This window comes from Daucus carota, chromosome 7 (assembly GCF_001625215.2).
Source record: "Daucus carota subsp. sativus chromosome 7, DH1 v3.0, whole genome shotgun sequence".
Lineage (NCBI taxonomy): Eukaryota > Viridiplantae > Streptophyta > Magnoliopsida > Apiales > Apiaceae > Daucus > Daucus carota.
This window is the reverse complement of record NC_030387.2, coordinates 12412917-12430894: the sequence shown is the minus strand read 5'-3', so window position 1 is coordinate 12430894 and position 17978 is coordinate 12412917. Positions and strand designations below refer to the sequence as shown.

The window sequence follows — 17978 nt, the reverse complement described above, 5'->3', positions numbered from 1 at the left end:
ATATTTTTTATATTAATAGTTTAAGACACCATGTAGGAAGCTGCTGGAGATGCTCTTATACATGTTTTGAGATGTTAAAGTTAGAAATCATAGGCTCATGGGGCATGAGAAGCTTTATAAGCGCATCAAACTAATGAGCATATAATCATTTCTAAGCTAGGCACTAGCTAAATCCTAGTGGAGATCGAGTGCTCATTGTGAGCACGCCGATCTAATAAAAAAGTTGGTGGAATGATCAGTGGCTCTACTGAGAAATTGAATATTCCGCGAGAGCAAGGTAAGATAATTTAGTAAAGCATCGACTATGGCCATGGTTGATATTCAATTTGCAGAAAGTGGCACTTCCATTTTAGTTCTTTAAATTTAAAATAGCTCTTAATCTCTATTCGACTTTTGTTTGGGCGCACGAATGTAATCATATACCCCATCAACTATGAAAAAGACATCATCAATCCGCCTCATGTTTGACTGCCTTTGACTTCATGCACGGGCCAAGGCACAACCGGCTCCATTTATAATCGTGTCTCCATTTATTTGTGACTTTCTAGTACAGAAGAAAAGAAAGATAAAACTGAAACGGGAATATGAGAAAAAAGTGAAACATCTAATCAACTGACAATGCTCGATCCATTATATCAAAAATGATTAAAAAAGTTTTGAAGGGACATATATATAATTTATTATAACGCGATCGATTATGTGTGATCGATTTTATATAGAAAAAAGAAAGATGTTGTTTAAAATCGACAAAGATAATTCAATCATATAAATGACATAGTTGATCGGTTAAGTCAATTCAATGTCTGACTAAGTTTTATAATCGACCGTAATTGATTAATTATAAATTAATTCTTATTATTGACTAATTAATGTCTAAGGGATGATTAATCATAGTTGGTAGATTTTGATATTTCATATGGATTCATATATATATATAGAAAATCTACTTTAGAAGCAATATAAAATTTATAAGTGATTAAAGTTTTTGAGAAATAAGTAGAATCCCTGAAACAAAAGCTAGCATTCCTAGTTTTTTATAAGTGCTTCTTGACTTATTACACAAACGGTACGAATAAGTGCTACTAACTTATAATCGCAGAAGCTTGACTTATAAGTGACACACAAACACCCACTCCGTTCGATTTCAAGCTTAAAATCGTTCCTATCTTCATATATTGATCATTTTGTCCAGTTTTTCCAAATTAATTATTTTTTAAAATTAAATTAATTAATTAATTAATTAAAGAAAGAGAGAAATTATAAGTGTTTGTTCTTAGACCTAGGAGTATATTATAAGTCAATATATGGCCAACATTTTGACTTTATTATAATAAAATTATACTTATTGAATTTATTAAAAGTTTGACCACACTAACGTCTGTTTCCGGCTACACCCCACACACAGGCACATATTCTGTACTCCCTCCGTCCCATTTTAGTTGTCACATTTGATTTTGTGCCGGTCAAATTGACTAAAGTTTGACTGAAATTTATTAATATTTTATCAATTGAAAAAATAAAAAAAATATGTCACCGAAAATAACTTTTAATCTACTTTAAGATGTAATTTTCAGTTTTTTAAAATAATAAAAGAGTGACTTGTAATCTTTGATCAAAAATTAGTCAATTTGACCAATAAAAAAGGAAATGTGACAACTAAAATGGGACGGAGGGAGTAGTATCTATTACAAGTTGGGACGGCAGGATAACATATTTAATTATTTATTACCAAATGATTGCCCTTATAAACTAGGGCCCATTAGATTCGAGCGAACATCCATGTGTATTGGTGTGCATAATAGGAATACTTAACCTCTTCTGCAAAAACATCAACATATATGCCCTCTTTATATGCATTTTATAAGCTTCTCTCGAAAACCAGTAATATCCGAGGCTTTATGTCTATGCTTATCATTTCAAAGCACTGCGGGACAACTTAGAATTGAACTCGGGTCAGTCGGCTTAATTATCGGAGAAGCAGAAGTTGTTTCTGATTTCTGCTATTTTGGAGTCGTTTGTGTAAATAAAGAGAAGTGCTTTTAAGAAGCCGAGTCCTGAGAATACTAACTTCTTTCTCAGAGTTAGCTGCTTCCTTTCCAAACACTCTATTAACTTATCTACTTCTCACTTCTAATATATCCCTTCTTTACTTTAAACACAAAACCACTTTATTTAACTTTGTCCAAACGATCCCTATATTTCGAAACTTCTCTTTTATATTTTCACTATTTCTATTATTTCGTTCCATTTCATTATTTCCAATTAAACACACTATACAACTAAAACGGAAACGAAAGGTCTGTTTCGGGATGCTGTTAAAAATTGTTGTGCTGTCAGAAAAAATGCTGGTAAAATAAGTGTTGTTTTAGAATTCAGATAACTGTTTGGTAATTTTTTGATATTTACTTATTTTGAGTTATAATATAAAAAAAATAATGTTTTCGGTGAGGTTTATAATGAAATCTATAACAGCATTCTACAAAAGCTGAGAAGCAGTTTTTTCGAAAAGAATGGAAAGACCTGCTTTTTCTAACAGCAGCTTTTCAGCTAAAAGCTGCTGTTCGGAAAAGCTGCTTTTAGATTTACCAAACAGTTTTTCACCTGTTTTTTTAGCAAAAAGCTGCTGTTGCTGTCTACAACAGCAACCCTACGCAGTACCGAAGTTATGAAAAAAGTACGGGAAGAAGATAATTGTAAAAACGAAAGTATAACAATTACATAGAATTTCTGCATGGCGTGATAGACGTGCAAGATAGGCCTAGATAAAGATTCATGTTGCACCCCATTTTGAATTATAATACTGATTATACTCTCAGATATATAATATCTTACTTTATAACATTCGTTGGTTGCCAAATTAAAACTGACATGAAAACTCCTAAAAAGTTTCACTATATATTGGCCACCTTTTCTTTATCTTCTTTCCTTCATTGACTTTCAGCACTGATTATATTCTTGCGGACAATTGAGTGATTAATTAGTACAGATTTTAGCATATGAAAATTGCCATTTTGAAATAAAATCACTTAACCTGCATGAGTCAGTTAACTCAAGATGCTATGTTATATATCAAAGCAAATCACACATATTCACGTATACTGCTAAAAATAAGACTTTTGTTGGCCAAGTCGCCAAGATATATGTAAAAGCATGTCTGCATTCAACAAAAAAATGAGAAAGCTGCTGACCGTGAATAATAAATGACATGAGATATATGTATAAAATCGCTAGTACACCGGGAGTATTTGAAAAATGCGTGGGAGTGAAAATGATAGATATAACAATGAATTAAAGGTATAGGTAATTGGTAAAGGACCGTATAAGAAATGATTTCCAGTCAAGTATAGGATTGAGCTCTCATTTCATGCAACAAGATTGAAGATCTGAATACGAACGTACATATGATTTTGAGAATTCGATTTTCTTTAAACATGCTTATTAATTACATATGAATTTTGTCGGTCGTACTAAACCTCGTTATTGTTGGTCAATACAATCATTATTGGTATTGACTAGCTAAACCTCTTATTCACGCGACTCATAATTTTTGAGCGCCTGAGTTAGTGCCATGTGTGTGGTCCTTTTTTTATCAAGAATTATTAGGGTTAAAAATGGGGCGGGTTCGGGGCCGGGACTTCATTTCCCAGCCCCGCCCCACATAATTTTTTCTTGCCCCATCCCCGCCCCATTCCCCGCGGGGATTTATTTTTAATCCCCATCCCCGCCCCACCGGGGACTTAATATAATTTCGCCCCGCCCCGCCCCGCTTCTATAATATTACACTTTAAATAATTATTTTAAAATTAAGTAATTTTTTTCAGAATTTAATAAAAATATACGAGACATGTATATTAAAAGCAAAAAACTAATGATAATAGAAATCAAAGAGACATGTTATACATTGTAAAATTATAGTTTTGTGTATTAAAAATAATAATATTAAATATAATAAATATATTATATTAAATATAATAAAAATATTATATTAAATATAATTATTTATTTATATTAAATATATGCGGGGCGGGGCGGGGAATCCCCGCGGGGATTCAACAAATACCATACTTGCCCCATATTTTGGCGGGGCAGAAAATCATTCCCCGTCACTGCCCCATTCCCCATATTAGCGGGGCGGATCTGCCCCATTCGGGGTGGGTTAGGGCGGGTTCCCCATTTTCCCCACCCCATTTTTAACCCTAAGAATTATGATCAAATTAATGACGGCACATTCATCGTAACTAGATGGTAGAATTAGAGACAGGTGACCTTTAAAAATATCAAACGTCCAACTATGATCGATATTTTATAAAGATGGTTGCAATTATATTTAAAGGCGGCGATTTTCATATTTTTTGTTTGTTTTTCTAGGGTTATATTGGTCATATTTGATTTTTTCTTTGCGAATAGGTTATTATTAAACTTATCTTTTTTTAACCGCGCATTAGCTGGTCGATATCATTTGCATTCAACCATCCATTATATATATATATATATATATATATATATATATATATTTATATATATATATATATAGAGTTTTACTCCAATAGAAACCTGCTTAGTCTAGAAACTAAAAACCAAGCTGAAATATCACTAAATCCTAAAGTAGATACCACTAAATTCTTAAACAACCACATCTCCACCTCTATCTTCACCAACCCCACCTCCATCTTCACCAACCCCATCTCCACATCCGCCATTGCCACCACCTCCGTCGTCACCTCTTCCATAACCACCACCACCTCTATGCCACCCACCTCCTCCATCTCCACCTCCATTATTTCTCTAACAACACAATCTCCACCTCCATCTTCACCAACCCCATCTTGGTCGCTGCTTCAACCTCCTTCAGCCCCGTTCATACTTCTTTCTCCACCTCGGCTCAACTTCAAAACGCGGCGGAGCCGCCACTATTCCGGCAACGCTCCAACCCCCTACTTCAAGTCACCCACACCTTCGCTACAATCATCCTTCCTCCATCTCTACCTTCACCTCCACCATCTCCACCACCGTCACCACCATCTGAATCGAAAACGTGAACAGATCTGGAGATTTGAGCAGTTTTTCGAACATATATGGAGATTCTGGGCTGTTTCTGCAAGTTTTCACTAATTCTTGCAATACATATCACTAAATCCTACAGAGAATATCACTAAATTGTACTGCGAATATCACTAACTTGTATTGGTTTCTAGTTTTTATTTTAAAAGTGGTTTCTATTTGATCATGAGCCTATATATATATATATATATATATATATATATATATATATATATATATAGGGTCTTACTCCAGTACAAACTCCTTACTGTACAAACGTACAAACCAGTGATTATAACAATAATATTTAGTGATTAGCATATTTTAATTTAACAAATGCATACATACATTCATCACCACCGCCACCACAATCACCTCCAATCACCACCACCACGACCACCCCACCCACCACCACCACGACTGCCCAGCGCCACTCTCTCTCTCTCTCCACCATCCACCACCAACCACCACTGCCCAGCGCCTCTCTCTCTCTCACCACCACCCACCACCTATCACCACCCACCACCACCAACCACCACCACCACTGCTAGCGGCTCTCTCTCTCTGGTTGTTCCCTCACTGATTAGTGCTATACACACACAAACACACACATTCACCACTGCTTTTCTCATCTCCCTCAATCGTGTCTCTATCCCTCAATCGTGTTTCTAGCACTGCCCTTGCGCCGGCGTCGCGGCTGCCGCCGGCCGCGCTGCACCACCACTCGGCTATGCCGCCCCGTAAGTGCTCCCCTCCCCTTATCTCTCCATCAGACCCTCCTGGTAGATTTAATGATTATGTTCAATCATTTAGTGATTGTGTTCAAGTCATTTAGTGATTGTTTGTACGTTTGTACACTAAGGAGTTTGTATTTGAGCACTTGCTATATATATATATATATATATATATATATATATATATATATAATTATGATGAACATATTAGTCATCGCAAACATATTAATCTAAAATAACAATCATCACAAGAAAATTTTAAAAAATGCTAGTGGTTACAAATACTAACAATCAAACTAAATTGAAAACCAACCATAAAATTTTACAATCATATAGCAAATCAATACCTAGAACGTATAATCATAACAAATCATCTAAATCATAATTCTCGCCTTCGTTCAACGCTCTTTCTCCTTCATGCCCCCGCCACATTCTCTTATTCGGATGACAACCTCGCTATCATTATAAAATTGTCAAGCTCTCCTCATAGCCTAAGTCAATTTAAAACCATCTAAATCATATTTTTTTTAAATCACATTAAAATATTATATATATGATATGCTAATTGATCGTTGGGAGAGAAAAAGATACACAGAAATCAAATTTTAGAAAACCTCAAAGGATAAGAAAAATCAAATCAGAAATACAGGAATTATGTAGGACGGTGCAGGAGAATGTGTTTTAATTGTGTGGAGTAACTTCTTTGGACATTTTTAATTCATGTGAGCACTTTCATTAGTTTACATTAATTTATAATTTTCATTTCAATTTCAGTTCGTATCTGGCGATAACTTGAGTTTCCTTATTCTCAAATGCTATATACGGATTGCACTTAGGGCAAATCCAACCGTGGCTTAAAAATTCAAATTTGGGCCGATTTCGATCTAAATCTTTCCAACAATGGTCTAAATCTTGGTTCAAATTTAGACCGGTGAACAGTACTGGCCTAAATTTAGGCCGGCACTATTCACCGGCCTAAATCTTTTTAATAATATAACAATAACTTTTTTTTATATTTAGTTAATTAAATGATTTTATGTTAATATAATTATTAAATATTTATAAATTATATTTAATATATGTTACTTAAATAATCATATATATTATAATGAAATATAATAAAATTAAATAATCTTAAAATAATTCAAATTAACAACACATTAAAATACTCGATTTCAAAAATTTCTTGGACAATATCGAAAAATAAAAAATAAAAAAGCTCATATTGCACTTCGAGATGCATTAATTGAGTATTTGTGGGAACATATATTAATTCGGAATAGTATTGAATCTTTGTAAATTTTATTTTAGTTAATTAAGTAAAATGTTAAATTTTCTTTGTTTTTCTAATTTAATGAATTTATTGAGTTTAATATTAATATGAAATCTTATACTATTATTTTTAAAAAGATTAGAATAATAATATAAAAATTTTTAGAAGAATAAAATATTGATTTATGAATTTGGACCAAAATTTAAACCAAACTGTTGGAATGAAAAGATGGTTCGGTCTAAATTTGGAACAAGATTTAGGCCAAAAACTGGTTCCACTGTTAGAGATGGCTTTATATCACAAGTCATAACTATATTTTTATAAATTTATTTAATTTTAAGATTTTTATAAAATAGATTTAAAATCAAATACACTTATAAACAAACGTCCAAATTTTGGCAGATACAAAACTGCAGCTATACCAGAGTGAGGGAGAAAACAAAGGTCGCCACTTGCGAAACAAGTTGCGGGGCGAAAAACCTGTAGGCTTTTAATAACGAGCCGCCAATATAATTTGATAATTTTTTAAGTTATATTGTTGTAAGCAGGTATAAATATAATGAAAAAGATTTCATAATAGCGTACGGTCCCGGAATAACATATGATTAAGTATTAACCATGCCGATCGATTCAAGGAATTTTTTATTAAACAGTTATTAGTCGCTAATAATTCTTTTATGTACTTGTTTCATTAAAGAAATTATATTCGGCTATAATTATTAGAGGTAATTGCATATCGCACCCCCTAAGTATCGTTCAAAAACGATAGAGTACTTATACTTTAAGAAACTCAACTCACACCCCTTATCTTTTCTTCTCAAAACCGACATGCACCCTCTGCCGTTAACTTCCGTTAACTCAGTGCACTCCGTTAAATCACTATATATATAATTGCAATTTGGACCCGTTAACTTACGTTCAAAAACGGTATTGTACCCGTACTTTTGGAAACCCAAATCGCACCACCTATCTTTACATTTCAAGAATGATACGCACCCCCTCCGTTGAATTCCGTTACCTTCTGTTAAAATACTTCTCCGTCTCAATTTACATGTCCCTTTTGTTTTTTGAGAAGTCAGATTGACTAATTTTTGACCAACTATTAAAAAAATATTTATTTATTATTTTAGGAAATAGAAAGTTACATATTAAAATATACTAAATTTTGTTTAAAAAAAATATCATCAAAAAGTAAATCTAGCCTATTTTAATAGAGGTAAATAATAGGGGGTCCGAATTGCAGTTACCTCTATTATTTGCGAAATTCGGACCCTCTATTATTTGCGAAAACAAATAGACTAGATTTACTTTTTGATGATATTTTTTTTAAAATTTTTGTCTAATTAAGTTATGCCCAAGTCTTGCATATTGAATGATTTTAAATTTTTAGTGACATGTATTAGGTACTTAAAATATACACTATTTTAAATATAAAAAAATATTATGTGATTTATTGATTAAAATATATAAATTTTAATTATTTTGTTTTGAAAAATTGATCAAATTTTTTTAAAAAAAATATCATCAAAAATTAAATCTAATCTATTTTAATAAATACATATTTTCAAATAGTTGGTCAAAAATTAGTTAATTTAACTCCTCAAAAAGCAAAAGGGACATGTAAATTGAGACGGTGGAGTATTTTAACGGAAGGTAACGGAATTCAACGGAGGGGTGCGTATCGTTCCTGAGATGTAAAAATAGGTGGCGCGATTCGAGTTTTCAAAAATATGGGTACAATATCGTTTTTGAACGTAAGTTAGGGGGTCCGAATTGCAATTATATATATAGTGACTTAACGGAGTGCACTGAGTTAACGGAAGTTAACGGCAGGGGTGCATCTCGGTTTTGAGAAGTAAAGATATGGGGTGCGAGTTGAGTTTCTTAAAGTATAGGTACTCTATCATTTTTTAACGATACTTAGGGGGTGCGATATACAATTACCTCTAATTATTAAAGGCGTTTTTTGAACTTAATTAATTATTTGTAACTGTATGGAATGTATTTGGCGGATGCTAACTAATTTCTCTAAAAAAATCAGCTGTGGATCTCGTTTGATTAGTTTCGAGTTTTAATTCTGTATTAGTCGGATTGTTAAGAAAACTTCCCAGTAAAAGGTTAATGGGATGTGACTAATTTAGCTTGGACCGGACAGTTTATTTACGTATCAAAGATGTTGACGTGATAATGTTTCGAGAACAAAATCATGCAGATATTTATTTTAACGGTGTATAGTGCAGTTATTGAACTGCGCGCGGGTGTTCGGTCTTGTTTTAGTGGCAGCTTGTTTTTAAATAGTTTTAATTTAAATAAGTGTTTGATGAAAAATAATTTATAAATAAGAAGTAACTTCTAATTTATGTGTTTAATTGATGAATAATTATTTTTGATATATACAATTTTTTGAGTATAAAATTTATTGATATAATAATAAAATATTGTAAATTAATTTTAAAGTGTTCTAATACTTTTTTGGAAAGTCAAATTTCAAAAAGAATGAGTTATTAAAAATATCTAGAAATTTCAACCTATTAGATTCTGACTTATAAGTCAGAAATTATCTTATATCTTTTTACACAAATGATATTAATAACCGATTTTTATTTATTAGTCAAAAAACGGTAGAAGAAAATTTGGCTAAACACGTCTTTAATAGTCTAGACTGAAACGATTGTATATTGTATATTTATAACTCAAGGCTCGTATATTTATAAATTAATTTTATTTAAGAAAATATGAAAAATAAAGATAGGTAATATTCTCAATTATTTTTTATTAACTTAAAATATATTTTTTAATATTTAACATTCAAATAATATGAAAATAGTTTTTTTTTTTAAACACGCACATTCAGATCCATATATCTGCTCCGGTACGTTCTAAAAATAAATTTAAAAAAATTCCAATTTGTAACTAGTGAATTTAGGGAGTAATTGGAACGATTTTTTTTTTTTTGTGAAATTTGTTAATTTTGACCAACCTTGTCGAAATTAATTAACTATTCTCCACAATTGATTTAGATAAAAATATATATCGAAGTTAACAATGTCGTCCGAGTTTTCTTGTTTTTGTGGTTTTCAGAAAATTCTTAGATCTAAAATCATAGGAGATTTCGTTGTCTCTCTTCTTTGTTTCAATCGGGTGGATTTTTAGCTCGATTTATCTTGTATTCCGCTCCAGATCTAAGGTTGTTTTCTCTTCCTCAGTGAGAGCTTTGTTTTCGCTTTTTCATTGTAAGCGGGTGTATTGATTTGGTGATGAAAGTTTGTATGAAATCGCAGTTTTGATTGATAACTCAAACGATAGCTATATTAGGGCATGATGAAGAGGGTACAAGTGATTCAACGACAATGCATGAAGCGGGTATTTGTATTTGTATATACTTTATTTTTAAAATATTGTTTAACTATCTATTCATGAGAACAGGTGATTGTCATTTCTAATTTGTTCAACTCGATCATTAGTATAGATGTTGTATGACTTTTTATTATTAGATTAAAAACTTTGTTTTCGAAAAAACCTCATATCATTTTTGTAATTCAACTTTGAATCCGATCGGATTTTAAAACTTAAATAAACAACCACCACTCTTCTAATTAGCCATATATACCGGACATGATGCTGCCGCACATACATTGATCAACCAACACCCCGCTGCTAATAACCACACGACCTCCAAAAATCTGAGACACCTGATATAAAAAAAAAATACTACGTATAAATACATGAACCTTTGCCGAATAGAACTTGCAACTCTGTATAATAAAAGACAAATTCAGGCCAACGGAACTAATCCCTAATTATTTCTAAATATATTTTGTCTGCTGTGGTTTAATATAAACCTTCACGAATTATATAAATTCCACTTCCTACCAACTTATTATGTTATGTTTGGGTGTGAAGAATGGAATGGAATGATTTATAAACATTTACGGTCAAATTTCATTTCATTTCTTTCTTATTCATTCATCTCAACCAAACACAACATTAGTATTTATCAAAATCGAGTCAACATCTACAACAACAAAATAGGACAAATTCCTTTAAACAAACTTATTTATATTGTCCTTGTTTACCGAAACAAACTTATATATTAATAATAAATTAAAAACAAAAAACAAAAATCAAACACAACAAGACAGAACACAGTTGCTTGAAGTAATATAAAAAATTGTGGCACAACTGAATTTCATATTACAAGTGTCACATTTGGATCTTAGTTTTATGATATCCTCTGGGTCTACATGTCTTTTTTCCACCATAAATACCAAAGGCCACTCTAATGAGTTGTGCAAGTTTGTTTTGAGCTTCAAAAGAGACGCACCTTCATTTACAAGTACTAAATTCAAGCATCTTCCTTCAACTCCACAACAGCTTTCTTCCCCAATCACCTCTGCTTGAACAGACACGCACATAGAGAGAAATTAAAGCAAAAGGAAATTATCGGCTTCTTAGCTTCTGCAGTTTGCCGCATCTTTATAAATATAAAGGTAAATACTGGTCCTAATATTAATTATGCATGGTCTTCTCTTACACATTGTGACAGATTAACGTGCATATCAGCAGGTTGTTTACGTTCACTTTTTGTACGTATTTTGAGACTCTTATAAAACATAATACATAATGTTTTTCTAATAAAAGTTTAAACGTCAATTTTTTGTTGAGGCAAAAAAAATTTAAAAAATATATTATGAAACTATACCTCACAGAAGTCTCAGACGTGTCAAAAAGTAATGTAAACAACCGGTTAGGACAAAAAGAGTATTAATTTGGTTTAAGTTGATGTGCAATACCTTCATGCATATCACTAACAATGCCTTTTCATTGTTTTTCTTTGATCAGTTCAAATATACAGTGCAATGAGGATATCATTTTCTGCCTGCAAACAAGCACCGCCGCAGCCCCTAGTGAATTTCCGCGGCGGAGTTGTGAGCATGGACCCCTTCATGCCATGGCGGCGGAAGGACAAAGTCGTGATTCTAATGGGAGCAACCGGCACAGGAAAATCAAGACTTTCAATCGACCTAGCCACTTCTTTCCCAGCTGAGATAATCAATTCGGATAAAATTCAAGTCTACGAAGGCTTAGATATTGTCACAAACAAGGTTACCGAAGAGGAATGTCGAGGCGTGCCGCATCATTTGCTAGGAATGATCCGTTCTGACGCAGATTTCACCGCCAATGATTTCCGACACCACGCCACCATAGCGGTGGAATCCATCGTGAGCCGGGACCGCCTCCCCATCATAGCCGGTGGCTCCAATTCATTCATAAAAGCTCTTGTAAACGACGAGTTTAAATCGAGGTACGCGTGCTGTTTCCTATGGGTTGACGTGTCATTCCCGGTCCTACACTCGTACGTGTCTGACCGGGTTGATAAAATGATCGAATCCGGGTTAATTGACGAGGTTCGGCAATTTTTCAACCCGGATTCGGATGATTATACGCGAGGAGTGAGGCGCGCCATCGGATTGCCAGAAATGGACGAGTTCCTGAGAGCCGAAGCTCGTGTAGATGATGAAACTAGAGATGCTCTGCTTGAAATGGCGATCTATAAAATAAAAGGTAACACGTCTTTATTGGCGCTGAAGCAATTAAGAAATATTCGAAGGCTGCGAAAACAAATGGAGTGGGACATGCATCGTTTGGATGCGACCGAGGCTTTTTTAAAGAGTGGATCGGAGTCGCACGAGGCGTGGGAAAGGCGAGTGGGAAGGCCGAGCAGAGGAATTGTTGGTAATTTTCTTTGTGAGGAAGATTCTGCACTATCGACTTCTTTTATCAAAATGAAGGCGTCGTCGCTCGTCGGAGCCGCTGCGGTTAGCACCGCAGTGGTTGCCGGCGCCGGTCGGTGAGAACATAATGGAAAAAATCTTGTTGTGGTCGTGCGTAAGTTGGAATAAATTTTACTAGTTGACAGTAGAGTGGCACTTGGAGGTACAGTGTGAAAATACTTGACTATCGAGAGAGGATATTAGCTGTCAGGTAGTTAAATGCCTTAACCTAAAACTCTCGTCCGTACAGGTAAAGATCCATCTGGTAGCTACTGTTTCATGAGAAAATGACGTGTGGACCGTAGAGCATCATCTTGGTACATAGAGAGGGAGTGGAGTTTTTCTGGTTTATTGGTGTGGCATGCATGTTATTTTGACCAGGCTCGATGTAAATATTATTTTATTACTGAGGATGACAACTCTTTTAATTGTTGCATGTATATTTACGATCTGTATACATCACAATTATGTGTAAAAAACATGTACATAATGACATGTGACGGATTTTAATTGGATGGCCCCCCTGCATTTACACCAACCACCCCACACGATTATGTGCACCTAGCACTGCTCTTCTTTTAAAACCAAATGGGGTGAGATTAAGTGTCAAATGGGCAAAACATTTGAAAGTCAAAGAGGCTAAAAAAAAAAGCCATACGACATAAGTCAAGCAGGTTAATGACAAATTTAAAATTAAAGAGATGATTATTATATTTTAATCTTAATTTTATCATTTAAGATATTAATTTTAGTATTATTATTTTGTTAATTAATCTCAATGTGTTTGTTTTAACAACCTGGTTTTTAGGAGATTCGATCTCCTGATAATACTAAAGAAAGACATGACTAAGTCTGACTAACCATGTTGACAGCTTCTTTGTTGAAACAAACACGTAACAAATTAACAATAATAAAATTAATATTTTAAATGATAAATTTAAGATGAAAATCCAAACAACCAACACCGTTTTCGTTTCCTACCAGTTTGTTGCTTCAATAATTAAATTAATATCTTAAACGATAAATTTAAGATGAATAACTAGTTGGTCCGTTTTTATATTTAAAAGATACAAAACAAAAACAGTCCCTTATATAAAAAAAGTCACAAAACAAAAGCGATCCTCGATAAAAGTCACTGAACACGGTCGCTTTTGTTGTTAGTCAACTCAAATTTCTATTTAAAAGCGACCACTTCCGGTGACTTTTATATTTGGTTGTTTTTATTTAGTGGCTTTTGGTGTTTTCTAGTGTAGTGCAGAGCTGCCATGGATTGCTGTTGAAGTCCTGTCTTGGTTTTTCATCGATTTCATGTGTTTTTGCTTGATGTCTTTTATTCTCTCCGGAGAATTGCTCTCGGAATTGTTAAAACTAGTCAGAAGTAGATAGCTGAAAATCTTCCACCACATCTAGTTTTTTCTCTATTGTAGAAAGAGCTTGATCACACTTCTGTAAAGACTACTTCTTAGCCATGATTAAGAAATTTCCAAGGAAGGACGGGCTCTCATAGCAATTGTTAAGAATGAAATAGCACTAAATCTACTTTAACAAGAAAATGAGAGCAAGAAGAGGAAAATTCATTCAGAGAAAAACAAGATTGTCCTAAATCTGAGCATTATATTTCAGGGTGGGAGCATAAATAACAACCTAGTACGATTACTGACACGCGACCATACACCTATGGGTTGTGCATTGGCCCGTTAGAATTAAACAACCAAAACGAAAATGTAATAAACTAAACGGACTCGCTCCACTAAGCTGCAAATGATCTCGTATTGTATTCCCGCCTTTCATGATATTTAAATTGTTTTGGGCCAATCATAACAGTCGAGCTTTTGATTTATTTTTTAAGTTTCAGGGTTTGTGATAGGATAATATTCTTATAATCAATAAACTATAATTGATTATGACTTATGAGCTGTTAAATTGGTATGGTAGCTAAGATACTTATCTTATGAAAGCAGGTTCGTAAGCCAGGACTTAAGGCTGGTTTCTTCAGCCAGTCATTGACAATTTTAAGAAACCTCATTATGTAGACACTTCTCTTTGTTATGTTGAACGCAGAACCTCACACTAGTGTAAATGATCGGCACCAAGTACTTTTTTAAAGTTTGCCCCTGTTATAAAATGCTTATTTTAACTGTTCCTCAGATTCGCAGCTGTTTTCCTTCAGAAATAATGGTACTCCAGAGTATTCTTCCCCTTGTGTATCATCTCTGTCACCGTATCCGCCTACTGGTTCTTATTAATTATTAGTTAGCCAATATTGGTCCATTCTTGTTGTTCCTAGAGCAATGAAGCTGCACAATGTGCACAAAAATGATTGATGTTTTGTTTATTTTAGATCAACTTACCCTAGAGTGTTCAGGTTCCACAATCGGATATTTAGTTCAGACAATGTATGAGCCGTGTGTCAGGGAGTGGACACCATTTCAGCCTTTTCAGGTGTAAGTGTGTGACACAATTGATTACCCGTGTCAGACTCTATAGAGTACGTGTGAGTTGTGACGACGGTCCCGTTGACTATATGAGACTTTGCATGTGTTGCCTAATTCTTACTCTTGACCAGGAGACATGGTGTAGATTTTTTCTGAAAAGGAAATTGTCAGTGTGATGGATTTTATTGCTAAATTCTGATTGTCATGCCTTGTGTATCTGTTGATGCTGCCGCGGGGTTGATAAGTACTTCAGGTGATCTTGACTTAACTGGCCTTATGGAGCTGAACCGTCTGAACTCTGAAGGTTCCATCCTACATCCTTTTGCTCTTTTGTATCTTGTTGAGCACGTTATTCTGGTTATGTAAATGGGTTGTTCAGCTACTTGTACAGTGTAATGCATTCACTAATTGTCAAATGATTGTCAAATAATTTGTGATGGCTGCAAAATGTTATCTCAGTATCTGGGAATTTTATGTATGTCTCTTACTTCAACTTGGGAGCTAAGGGTGTAAAAATGAACCAGGTAGAATCAAACATCTGCGTGCTCAAGTTTGGGATCATTCTTAATTTTTGGTGTCGATTTTGGGATCCTGTATCCGTGTATCATTTTATTCGTTTATGAACCATTACGCGTTATAATTAGAACTTTCTTCACTGTGTTAAGGGCAACTGCTAACTAGTTGTTACCCTGGTTCTGTCATATGCCATTCCACGTTATAATTAGAACTTTCTTCACTGTGTTAACATATTGACAAAGTTTAAAAGGGGACCAGTATCTTCATTCTTCAATTGTGTATAATAAATAGTTTGCAATATCTTAGGGTTCAAGTCGCGGACAGAGCTTTATCAACAAGTCTCTGAATCGAGATAACTGTACCAGTTTTTGAAAGATCTTCAACCAACAAGCCTGCAGAGGATGAACTACAAGGGCAGGGACGAAGGGGGGGGGGCTGGAGGGGGCCATGGCCCCCAGGGTTTCCATAATATTAAAATATGTGTTATATAATTGTGAAAAAATTATATTTTATCTATATATTTATGTAAATATAAATATTTGGCCCCCCTGAAAATACTGTTTGTTCGCCCCTAAAAAAATGTTTTAACACTGTAAAATAAAAATTTTTTGGCCCCCCTTATAAATGTTTGTTGGCTTCGTCCCTCCTCTACAAGGGTGTTCCCCTTTTTTTAATTCCTTATCCGAGGGTTCTTCCTGAAAGGTTTCACATGCATCACTGCTCCAATAGTTTCCAACATCAGGTGTTTCAGCCGCTTTCGCCTCAGCTCTCCTTCAGATAAACAGCCTTTCCCACTCTTCCCCACTGGCTATCAGACAGTCAACAGTTTCCAGCATTGGCAGCTTTACATCCTATTGAGAAGCAAGGGTCTGCTGATTCAACAGTCAAATGATCCTTCGGAGTAATTTGTGTACTTGAAGAGATAGCAGAAACTAAGTTCTGTTCTAAAACTACGGCTACTGTATTCGATGAAAATACATGATTAAAATAGAAAAGGACCTGGCAGAGGAATCTAAGACAACAAGCGCTGAAAAACAAATATATAGTGCATGTTTGGCCAGCAAGGAGCTGGGTTTCTACTAGTTGGTCCAAATCTTGCTCCTAGTTCCTCCACAAACACTGATTTCTACTGATTTGTTTAGCCTTGCATATGGAAAGACGCCAATGCTAAATTTGGGAAATTTGAGTCATGTAGTTTTCAAAACAAATGAAGAACAGTTCTCTTTACTTGCGTCATAGCTAAGAACAGTGGCACTGGACTCACCCTCCTTATTTTCTCCAACCATGTGGACTGATAGATCAGACTTGGAAGATACAGCATATAAGGGCTTAATGATGGTTCGAAAACTCCTGACTCAATCCTATTCCTCTGGAGTCCAGCTTCAAGATTTTCAATTTGCTCCTTGTTGGTCATCATGGAAGATGAGGTCTCAAACAGAGAATCTTATTTAGGCTAAGATAAGACCTGAGAGCATTTTCATTAACCACCTTCCTGCAACAACTGCTAAAAATATATAATGACATGTGTGATTGTAAGAATTAAACTCAGGTCAATAGGTCATCTACATGATTCTTTTTTTCTCTTTTAAAATTGATCACACCAATTCATTATCATCACCCCCTTTTCAATTTTACAGGGTGCTAGTAGCAGCAGAAAGACACGCCTTAGTACAGGATGCAATAAATCAGTGATCAGGAAGACACGAGCTTTACAATTTCACAGTGAATTGATTGTGTACAATGTCCACTTAAGAAAACCAACATCCCAGTGCTTGTAGCTATTCTTGAAACATGAAGTTACTTTTTCGGTGGAGTAATAGCAGTGATCTTTTTCATTTTCGTCATACCGTGGAAACATGGAATACTCATCTTTTCTCGATAACTAAGAATCAATATTTGAATTGTATCGTATTTACGGTCGACAACTCATATAAGATTAACCGTGCAAAAGCATTCTTTTTTGCTTTGCGGACAGGATCTAAATATTCGGAGAGGAGATTCCTAAAATGCCATATATAAATTAATTAAAAGAGAAGTAAAAGCTAATCGGCAAAAGTTGAATTGAACTCGTGAGATGCCATCCCTGCTTGCTTGCTTGTGCCAATAGTTTACACTTTTCAAAGACATCTTATAAACTAGACATGTGTACCTGTATATTTCCTGAATGTATCTAAGTCGATTATCGTCAGAAATTGGACAACCATAT

The 17978-nt window shown here is 34.3% G+C and overlaps 2 protein-coding genes across 2 annotated transcripts; one reads left to right on the top strand and one right to left on the bottom strand.

Moving 5' to 3' along the window:
* The first annotated feature begins 11271 nt into the window (after window positions 1-11271).
* On the top strand, window positions 11272-13349 carry LOC108195679 (adenylate isopentenyltransferase 5, chloroplastic). Its single transcript, XM_017362657.2, has 2 exons — window positions 11272-11537; window positions 11890-13349. The coding sequence occupies exon 2, from the start codon at window positions 11907-11909 to the stop codon at window positions 12900-12902; it is 996 nt and encodes a 331-aa protein (XP_017218146.1). The 5' UTR covers window positions 11272-11537; window positions 11890-11906; the 3' UTR covers window positions 12903-13349.
* A 2725-nt stretch (window positions 13350-16074) lies between these two features.
* Window positions 16075-17186, bottom strand: LOC135147901 (uncharacterized). The gene is made up of 3 exons (XM_064081938.1): window positions 17037-17186; window positions 16597-16873; window positions 16075-16178 (listed from the first exon to the last, which is right to left on the bottom strand). The coding sequence occupies exons 1-3, from the start codon at window positions 17184-17186 to the stop codon at window positions 16075-16077; spliced, it is 531 nt and encodes a 176-aa protein (XP_063938008.1).
* Window positions 17187-17978: the final 792 nt, after the last annotated feature.

Excerpts from the sequence above, each read along its gene's own strand:
- LOC135147901 (XM_064081938.1), bottom strand. The coding sequence starts at position 17,186 with ATGACCAACAAGGAGCAAATTGAAAATCTTGAAGCTGGACTCCAGAGG. Across the intron at positions 16,874-17,036 it reads GGTTGGAGAAAATAAGGAGG|GAGCAAGATTTGGACCAACT; the intron begins GTGAGTCCAGTG and ends TGGAGGAACTAG. Across the intron at positions 16,179-16,596 it reads AGCTGCCAATGCTGGAAACT|TTCATCCTCTGCAGGCTTGT; the intron begins GTTGACTGTCTG and ends CTGCCCTTGTAG.
- LOC108195679 (XM_017362657.2), top strand. The coding sequence starts at position 11,907 with ATGAGGATATCATTTTCTGCCTGCAAACAAGCACCGCCGCAGCCCCTA.